The 9,359-nt window shown below is 39.2% G+C and overlaps 2 protein-coding genes across 3 annotated transcripts in view; both read right to left on the reverse strand.

The window, feature by feature from the left end:
• Positions 1–4,048, reverse strand: part of LOC109081564 (transforming growth factor beta-2 proprotein) — a 34,704-nt gene extending 30,656 nt beyond the window's left edge. Inside the window, exon 1 of the mRNA XM_042740401.1 lies at positions 2,603–4,048. Within this exon, the coding sequence (XP_042596335.1) occupies positions 2,603–2,948 (346 nt within the window). The 5' untranslated portion in view covers positions 2,949–4,048. The remainder of the gene's footprint in view (positions 1–2,602) is intronic.
• A 1,032-nt stretch (positions 4,049–5,080) lies between these two features.
• On the reverse strand, positions 5,081–9,154 carry LOC122139943 (RRP15-like protein). Of its 2 annotated transcripts, none has more exons than XM_042740404.1 (5): positions 8,888–9,154; positions 7,936–8,237; positions 7,366–7,463; positions 7,084–7,270; positions 5,081–6,288 (listed from the first exon to the last, which is right to left on the reverse strand). In XM_042740404.1, exons 1-5 carry the CDS (start codon positions 8,934–8,936, stop codon positions 6,127–6,129), a joined length of 798 nt encoding a protein of 265 aa, XP_042596338.1. In that variant the 5' UTR covers positions 8,937–9,154; the 3' UTR covers positions 5,081–6,126. The 2 variants fall into 2 exon arrangements, with proteins under 2 accessions (XP_042596338.1, XP_042596337.1); XM_042740403.1 differs by having other exon boundaries at positions 5,081–6,291.
• Positions 9,155–9,359: the final 205 nt, after the last annotated feature.

Below are 9,359 nucleotides of genomic sequence, written 5' to 3' on the forward strand. Positions count from 1 at the left end.
TAAGCATTAATGCAAAAATAATATTACTGGCGAGACTTTTATCCCAAACGTGTCACAAGATTTGAAAACAAAGCCAACCACTTTAAAAGTGGCACTTTTATGATTTATTATCCCACCAAATGCATTGCTGTATCAACGTTCAATAAAAACCGCAGTCATACAGTACAGTAATAGTGAAAAGCACATTCTCCTTAATGTGTGCCTTCCACCCTGTTGTACCCTAATCAGCATTTCTGTTTCGCTTCGCTTGAGCTCATCGCAATGCATTCTGGGATTTCAACATCCATTAGGGATACATGTGATACTGCTTTAAACCTGTCGCACACCACATCGCAGACAACTCACAGGTATCACAAACCGAACGGGTCATTCTGTACTCGCACGCTCCAGTTAAAGGCAGTCGTCCAAGACAGTGAATCTAATCACCACACAGGCAAAAGTTCACTTCAACAATGAACAAAGTGGTTTCAATGCATTCAGTGTATAAAAACAGCACAAAGAGTTGAATTAGATTAGAAGGAGTGATGCATATTATATGACTGCCTATATGCAGCACATACTTCATTCCAGGGAGTGTGCCTACAATGCCTTAAAATGCTAACTATCTAGGCAGCTCATTAGGTTTTGGAACAGAGCCATAGTGATCTAACCCACAATCTGAAGGTTCAATTTTAAAATAATCAGTGGCATTTCTCTGAACGTTGACACAGGATTATTTATATCCCATAAATGCTTGCTGACTGGGGCTGGAGCCGTGCCAACTCTATTCATATTTGAAGCATTTTTACAGCAGGCAGAGCCAAGAATAACATTTAATGCAAAATATACCTCAGGGCATAAAAGATCTCCTAATGTATTTTTCATTCAAGCTGTATTCTCACATTTGATCTGGGAGCTGAAAACGATTACATAATTAATGGCACAATAAGGATATTTAAAAGCACTTATTTGCTTATATAGGCCCAACTTTCAAGACACAGTTGGGCAGTATTTAGGTACACTGAGAAGCATTATTCAAAAGTGGTGTGTGTGTGTGTGTGTGTGTGTGTGTGTGTGTGTGTGTGTGTGTGTGTGTGTGTGTGTGTGTGTGTGTGTGTGTGTGTGAGTAATGGAGGGAAGGAATGAGAATAACATTCTAGAACCAAAAGTACTGTAATGCTGACCTGCTTGGTAGCTAAAAGGGAACATGAAATATATATATATATATATATATATATATATATATATATATATATATATATATATATATATATATATATATATATATATATAAAAAAATTATTATTATTTTTTTTTTTAATGATTTGCCCAGCAAATTTGCGTATAATGATGTAAAGATACTGCAAACAGCTGCACAAATATTGATCAGGGGAGACCACACTATAGCCTATGATGTGGGAGCTGTGGCTTAGTGGTTAAATCTGTTCTGTAACTGAAAGATTGTGGATTCAAGCCCATTAGAGGAGTGACGCATTGCCAATGTGCCCTTGAAAAAGGAGGCTAACCTCAGGTTACTCCAGAGGGACTGAACCTCTAATATATGTATTAATGACAAAGTAGTCATTTAGAGTGTAGTCAAGAATAATCTGGCAACAACATCTTAGTTCTTGAATAGCAAAGTAAAACCATGCCCTTTCCCATTTGACATGAGGTTCACATTAGACAACAATTGGATAAGGAGTACTCCAGGCTACAACCATCGAACCTCTTTTTTTTTTTTTTTGTATAAATTACAAATGACAAAATAAATTACACAAAACACAAAGCGAGAGGTATCCATGGCATGGACTGATCTACAGAGCATAACCAGCATGCTTTTAATTCTTAGAGCACAGGATTGAATTATCATTTAGCTGGTTCTTTTATTGAAATTGGCTTAAACAGTGGCATTACTACTACACGGGCGGAGCGGCTGTGAAGGGGCGTGCAGATGTGGGGTGCGGAACCATGCCACGATATCTTTGGACATGCAAGTCACACTGTTAAATGACTGGTGACTGCCAGCTTTTGTAAATGCTGTGCCAGTTTTCTATTTGGAAAGCACTATATACAAATATAACATGTATGCATTTAGCAGATTCTAAAAATATCAAAATGATGCTAAAAATCTGCAAATATTCTAAATGTGACCCTGGACAACAAAAGCAGTCATAAGGCTCAGGTTTTTGAAATTGCGATTTATACATCATCTGAAAGCTGGAAAAATGAGCTTTCCATTGATGTATGCTTTGTAAGGATAGGACAATATTTGCAGTGCAAAAAAATCTAAATATTGAGAAAATCATCTTTAAAGTTGTCCAGATAAAGTCCTTAGCAATGCATAATACTAATCAAAAATTAAGTTTTGATATATTTACGTCAGGAAATTTACAAAATATCTTCATGGAACATGATTTTTACTTAATATCCTAATGATTTTTGGCATAAAATAAAAGTCGATCATTTTGACCCATACAATGTATTGTTGGCTGTTGCTACAAATATACCTGTGCTACTTAAAGCACTGAGGTAAACTGAGCTCAGTGATGTCAGGTTCGAACCTGCAAGCTTTCAGTTAAACCATTACCCCATCCCACCCCCCAAACAGGGTTGAAACACTCACTCTCGGCAGGGTAGAAGGGCTGCATGTCTATCTTGTGCACTTCTTTGGCGTAGTACTCCTCCTCGCTGCGCTGTCTCTCGCAGGTGGCCGCTCGCTCGTTGGCTTTCTCCTGCAGCAGGTCCCGTGTGCTGTTATAGATGGCGATGATGTCCCGGGACACCTCCTCGGGCTCGGGGTAGATCTCGGGAGGGCAGCTCAGCTTGAGTTTACTGAGGATCTGACCGCGGATGGCCTCGATCCGCTTCTTTTTGAACTGCTCCATGTCCAGAGTGCTGCATGTGGATAAACTGACGGCCACTGTGGCTAGATCCAGGGTCAGAAGAAGACTCAAGACGTACAAGTTCATTTTGTGCTTTTGTTTTGGAAGCTGAAGCGAGTTTGAAAATGCTAATTAATGAATTAAGTTACGCAGAAGCCCAGTCATTTCGATGGCGAAGCCAAATGTAACTTTTTGCGCACTCTATTATCAATGGCAAACGTCTCTGTTTATTGTTCCTGCAAATCCATCCGATGTGCCAACGCGAAATGGTCTGTCAGATCCAAACTAAGATCATCATTCCAAATCACTTCATAGCAAGTGCACAGAATCACGGGGCACTAAAAGAGCCATTGATTTGGCCATCAAAAGTTTCTGCTTCGCAAAGCTCTCTTTTTGACAGACGCGTCGCCTGCAGGCTTTTTGCGCGCACCTCCACCGCATCAGAGCGCCGCAAACTCTCTCCAAAGCGCCGCACAATCACTCGCCCTCGCTGTATGAGAAGATGTGGAGGTCCAGGAAAAGCCTCTGCTCACTCCGCAAGGCGCATCGCCTCTCCTCCTCCTCCTCGCGTTTGGCACCAGCAGATGCTGAAGAAAATAAAGCTGTACCTGTCTTACGCGTCCTAAACTTGCCTGAACGAGAAGAAGAGTACGGAGTGATGGGATAAACTAAATCTTATGAGCAGGCAAAAGCGATTTCCTTTTCAGTTTGCGCACTCCTCTGGTCCTTCTGGTGGAAAACAACGGTCCCCGTGCCAGCACACACATGCACATCTGAAGTCGGCCGGTTAGAGAGAGAGATTTATATAGGACTGACTTCACCACGTGGTTGTGGTCATCATGGTGAGTCCGAGGGATTCGTCAGCGCGCGGGTTCTCCAAGCGCTTCGCAGCGCGTCGTTCCTCTTCGGCACTGCGGCCAGGTCCTAACGCCCACTGGGTCCTTCCACTCTGGCACGACCGGACTAATGGGAACCTCCCCAAAAGAAAGTCAGAGTAAACCACAAAACTAGCAAGAAAAATATTTCGAGGGGCCAGTTCACCTGCGCTAAAGCGCGAGCGGACATTTATAGTCCCAGGTGGTAACTCGACAAAACACGTTGTCAATTGTCAACAAGTATGTCATAAAAAAAACGTTTTTATTTTGTTTCAAAAGTCTAAATAGCTGACATTGGGGATAAAGTGGAAATACTATGCACAAACAACATTAGAAATTAAAACTAACTGGGTCATTTGAAAGTTTGTAATTACACCTGAACTGAAAAGCATTATAATGACATGTATAAGCTTTAATTCATTACACTATGGATACATTTTTATGTAAATACCTTCAGAAAGCCAATGTGAAAGCTGACTATTTACTTTTTATTTTACAAGAGAATGTTTCAGGGTTTTAATGTTAATATATTTACGAACATTCACGTATCAGTTGTTGTCAGTACAAAATCATGTTAACAGGATTGATATTTTAGCATCATCCACTAAAATATATATATATATATATATATATATATATATATATATATATATATATATGTATATATATGTGAACAACTATCAGCTCTCACTGTCTTCATGTAGGGTCTCCATCATCATGCAAGCAGTATTAAGCACTCATACAAGAAAAAGACTGTCTGTAGTACGGTACAGTTAGTATTTATAACCTTTATAAATGAAATGAGACAGAGAAGTCTCAGCACAAAACCACCCGTTTAATCTGCCCTCTTATCTTGCTTCATTTAGTACACTGAAAAGAAAAAAAAAATACAAAAAAACAAATAGCATCTTATGGTATTACTACTGTTATGACACAGGCAGCTGATAAGGAATGGAGAAGCAAGTCCAGCTGTTGCATCAGTGCATACAAATCTCGCTGATAACCCTTTCTGGGAGGTTTCTACACATTCTCTGTGTGCAACATGTGACGGCAGGCATTTTCCACTCTTCCTCAATCTCCCTCGCCGCACCTGCTTGATTCACTTTTCAATTCCTTGAGCTTCTGCTTAAAAAAAAGAATCATCATTTGCCAAAGCCTTTTGTACCCGGCCCACACTCCAGTAATCTATCAGGAGGGACAGGCCCTCAGAACGCCCCCGATGGCTCTACCCTCCGCTGTACACCAGATGTTATCACTAAATCAGTACCAACAAAGACAGATGTGAGCCTGCATGCGAGCGAGGGAGAATAAGGTTAAGGATGTAAGGAAATAAACCAAATGATATTAAGTGTGGTAAAACTGCACAACAATTTTATTACACGGTCCACCTGACTGTTCTCACAATCACTTGCTGATGATGAGGAAGAGGTTTTGTGATGCAGACAGTGGGCGGCTATGAACAGATGAGCAGTGAGGGAGCAACAGAGGAGCTTGACCCATTCTAGGGCGCTGTGTCAACATGCCCTGGCTAGGGCGGGCATTCCTGAGTGGCAGCTCACAGTGTTGTCGTGACAAATGGGAGTTTTACGTCGGCCAAAATGAAGTGCTGTACCCTCTCAGACACTGGGTAAATATATCTCAACTGGGTGTGTACACATAGCTCGACTGAGAGTGATAAAGAGAAAGTCTAGAATCAGCACAACTGTCATTCCAGCAGGGCTGCACCCTTAAAGGTCAAAGGTCATCTCCTGGCAGCCCTCCAATCAGAGAGGCCTACAGCGCACCTCCGATGAAAGGACCTGTTATATTAGAACATACACTCCTAATGAGCTCAAAAGAATGAAATGCACCACGTGGCCCATATCATGATGTAACGTATGCATTTCAGTTTTACATTTACAGAACTGTCTAGAGGTCAGAAAGTCAACCCAGATGTAGATCACTGCACTACTTTGACAGCAGCGCCACCTGATGGACAAGCAATCCTGAAGCCCTTGATTAGAGGGAGCAGGGTTAAAGACCTCTGCTACAAGTATTTGGAGAAATGTTTCTCAAATGTTAGCACAACATGTCCATAATAAATGTGAAGAACAATGCTTTTCTTGCATAGAAGTCTTCTTGTTTCCAATCAAAATATCTGAAAATGCTTAAACTGATTTATTTAGCAAAAAACTCTGTGACAAATGTCTATATACAGAAAAAGAGCACAGAGGTGTGGCTAGATGTGCAGCACTCATCAATGCAGTCCAAAAAGACACATGAACAAGATCAAGATCAGGGGAACGTCACAGATAACTGTCTCTCTCTATTCCTCGCTCTGAGATCTCCAGGTGACGCTGAGTCTTCTCTCTCTGCGCAGGGCAGGTCATGTGTGCACTACATGTGATGGATCAGTCCGATTCACTGCTGCACTCTTCAGCAGGCTCAAGGTTGTCCTCTCCTTCCTCACGCTCTTCATCGCTCTCCTTATCCCAGTCCTTCATTGACGTGCCCATCATGAAATCATCCCTCAACACGCTCCAGGACGGATTCTCCCCTTTCACTTCTACAGGCTGCTAATATCAGTCAAGAAAAATTACAAGAATCAGTCTCATAATTCACACGCTGTGATGTTAGGCCTATATTTTTACATTAATGAATTCAATAAGAGCCGTATGTAAACACTGCCACCAAGTGGACACAATGCATTTCTTGAACAAAGCCTACATGATTTACATCAACTGAATCTTAATATTAAATAGCAGATAGCCAGTAATATTTAATAGCAGGTACAATATCTCTAATAGCAAATGCGAAGAATAACAGTGATTAAGGACATGATTTCTGATGATCTTTGAGACATTTTAATAAATCATTTGATTAACAATGCTGTTATTTTGAAATTAAAATTTTACTCATGTTTTGTGTCGAAAAGAAAATTCCACAACACAAAAAAGTCCATAATCACAAATGCACACATTATTTAGAAACTATTATAATATTAATTCATATTTTGATTTATTTTTCACATTTTTATTTCAGTTTAAGTAATTGTATTATGCACTTTCATCATTTTATTAGTTTTGGATCTTTTTTTGAACTCTATTTAACATTACTTTTATTTGAGTAATTTTAATACTTCAGCTTAAATATTTTCAGTAAGTTGCCTAGGCAACATTTCTAATTTAAATTTGTCATTTTGTTTTTATTTTTTATTTTAATTCAATTAGAATAATAATAAGTTGTTATAGTTAATAACAACACTGGTAAATAGAGTATATTTTGACTTCAAGTTGTCTTAAAGCAAGAAAGCTGTACCATGTGACGAGGAAAGATAATAAGTGTCTGGGAAAGAAAAGTAATCTCACCACTTTCTCTTTTTTGCCAGCCGGTTTGTGAGCCACGTCTGCTCCTCTCAAGACATCAATGAAGTCCTTCTTAGTCACTGAGGACAGAATTCTGGATTTCTTTCTCTCTGAACCTCCAACTTCCTTTATCCTGTCATCCACGTTCTTCTGATGCTTCTTCACGGCGTTGAACAACTGCACCACACCTCTACAGATATCATACGACACACAATTATACTACAACAGACTGAAAAATGGAGCTCATAATTATATGGAGCAAAAGTGGACTGAATGAAATTTCACCTGGTTGCAATTTTCTGAAGGTTCCTCTCGTGCTCTCGGTCTCGAACCACATCAGGCTTCTCTCTGCACATATTCTCCCACGCTCGTTTCTTATCCATCTGTCAATTCATTAAAAAAAAAAAAAAAAAAACTATGTAAATGCATATAGGGGTTGGTCATTTAATGCTTCTTTAAATAAATGCATTGAAGAAAAAAAAAAGTGTGTTTGTAATGTTCACCCTTTTTCAAATGTTTAATTTTATTTAAAGAGTTTAGAAGTTCACGCTGTGTATTAAACTAGGTTGCCATCATTGTAGGACATCATTAAGTAACATGTACATATGCTCCAAGATAAATATATATTCATAGTACCGTAATGAGTATCAATTCTGCATACATAGTTGTCTTATTTTTGTTGACTATATTAATCATTCAGCTAAATTACTCCCTATTTAAAAACATTTTTTGCAATTCATTCCAGCCCTTAGAAGCTTAATATTAAGCATTGTACCACTTTAAACATAAAAAAAGCAGCTGTTTAAAGAAATAATCAATTGTATGAGATCTGGAAAAGCTCAGCTGATGGTGCACCCGTTTCTTTTTCTCCAGGCGCTCTTTCTTCTCCTTCTCTTTGATCTTGTCCAGCTCTTTGTTCTTCAGGAGGATGATGGGCTTGCTGTCTGGTGTTTTCTTGCCCAGGATTTTGGCCATGGCTTCGGCCCAGCCGGTGTTGGGATTTTCCGCAGCGTCTCCATTCTGTTCTTCCCCGCTCTTTCCATCCTCATCAGGGCTGTCTTCTACGTCACTTCCCACACCGGACCCCTCCTGATCACTCTCAGATCCACTCTCTCCATCATCACTGATGCTTTCATCAGAAACTCCAAACTCTTCATCTGATCATCCATATCACACACACATAAACAATATTTCATCACATGGCATCACAATTTATGTTCTTTTCAAGCACCTTCTCCTTAATTTTAAAATAAAGAGACCGTATGTTAGAAACTACCAGTGAAATGTTAAAAACATTTGCCTTAATTTGTTTCTCCTTGTTTTAAGAATTTCTTCATCTAAAGACTTAAATGCTTGAAATCTGCTTGTGTATGTAAAATGGGCCAGTATATGTACTGCATGCATTAAGAATGTGAATATTTAGCCCAAACAGTTAGATTTTCCATTTATATGTTTTTTGTACGATAAAGTTGTAAGGAACCTAAAGTGTTAATTGTAGCCAGTTAAAATATCATCGATAAAATAACCCAAGCGTAGCATTTTTTGACAAAGACAAGCCAGATAAATGTCAAAATAAATCACTAATTATTGCAAACAGAACGAATGTGTATTCGGTTTTACATTTCTAGAGTAAAAACGAGAGTAAGTTGATTTACTGAAATATCCCTCTGCCATGTGTGGCAGTTGTTGGGTTTAAATTAAGAAATCAATAGTCGTTTGATTAACGATTAATAATACGCATCCTGGCATAATGACATGCCATATGTGCTGCATCATAATTTGCCAGTAAAACAGTTAAATTTCTCACCGATTCCCTCTTCAACCACGACATGTGGCTTCTTCGTGAGCGTCGCCATCTTTACTGATATTTACGAGTACTTTCTAAACAGTTCGTGCGAAACAAGAGGCGCTCGGGAAAGGTTCCGCTCCTTTTAAGTTTAGATGTATTCGCCTTGTTCTGTCCCGAATAATGCCACACAAACCCCCACTGAGAAAGACAACGGCGATGTTGCAAAGAAAAACTTTCTAATAAGACGAGGACTTGATGGATATAGCTCATGTTACATACTCTGATACAGTAGGTGGCGGTATGCACCTTTAAAAGTCATGGTTGCAATCTGCCAAAAAATGAAAAGAAGAAGAAGACGAGGACTTGAGGGGAACAAGGAATCAAGGTTTTGGGAATCCCACATTTAATTAAATAAAAACATATAGTCCTATATTCATACAAAACTGGCTAGGGTCTAAAATTAACAATCGCAAACCGGCATGCAATTAAT

This window comes from Cyprinus carpio, chromosome B16 (assembly GCF_018340385.1).
Source record: "Cyprinus carpio isolate SPL01 chromosome B16, ASM1834038v1, whole genome shotgun sequence".
Lineage (NCBI taxonomy): Eukaryota > Metazoa > Chordata > Actinopteri > Cypriniformes > Cyprinidae > Cyprinus > Cyprinus carpio.

What these genes read in the sequence shown, in the direction of transcription:
- LOC122139943 (XM_042740403.1), bottom strand. Translation starts at nt 8,936, where the DNA reads ATGGCGACGCTCACGAAGAAGCCACATGTCGTGGTTGAAGAGGGAATC. An exon ending in CGTGGTTGAAGAGGGAATCG is followed by an intron (nt 8,238 to 8,887) that starts GTGAGAAATTTA and finishes ATGGATGATCAG; the next exon opens with ATGAAGAGTTTGGAGTTTCT. An exon ending in CTTCAGAAAATTGCAACCAG is followed by an intron (nt 7,271 to 7,365) that starts GTGAAATTTCAT and finishes TGATATCTGTAG; the next exon opens with AGGTGTGGTGCAGTTGTTCA.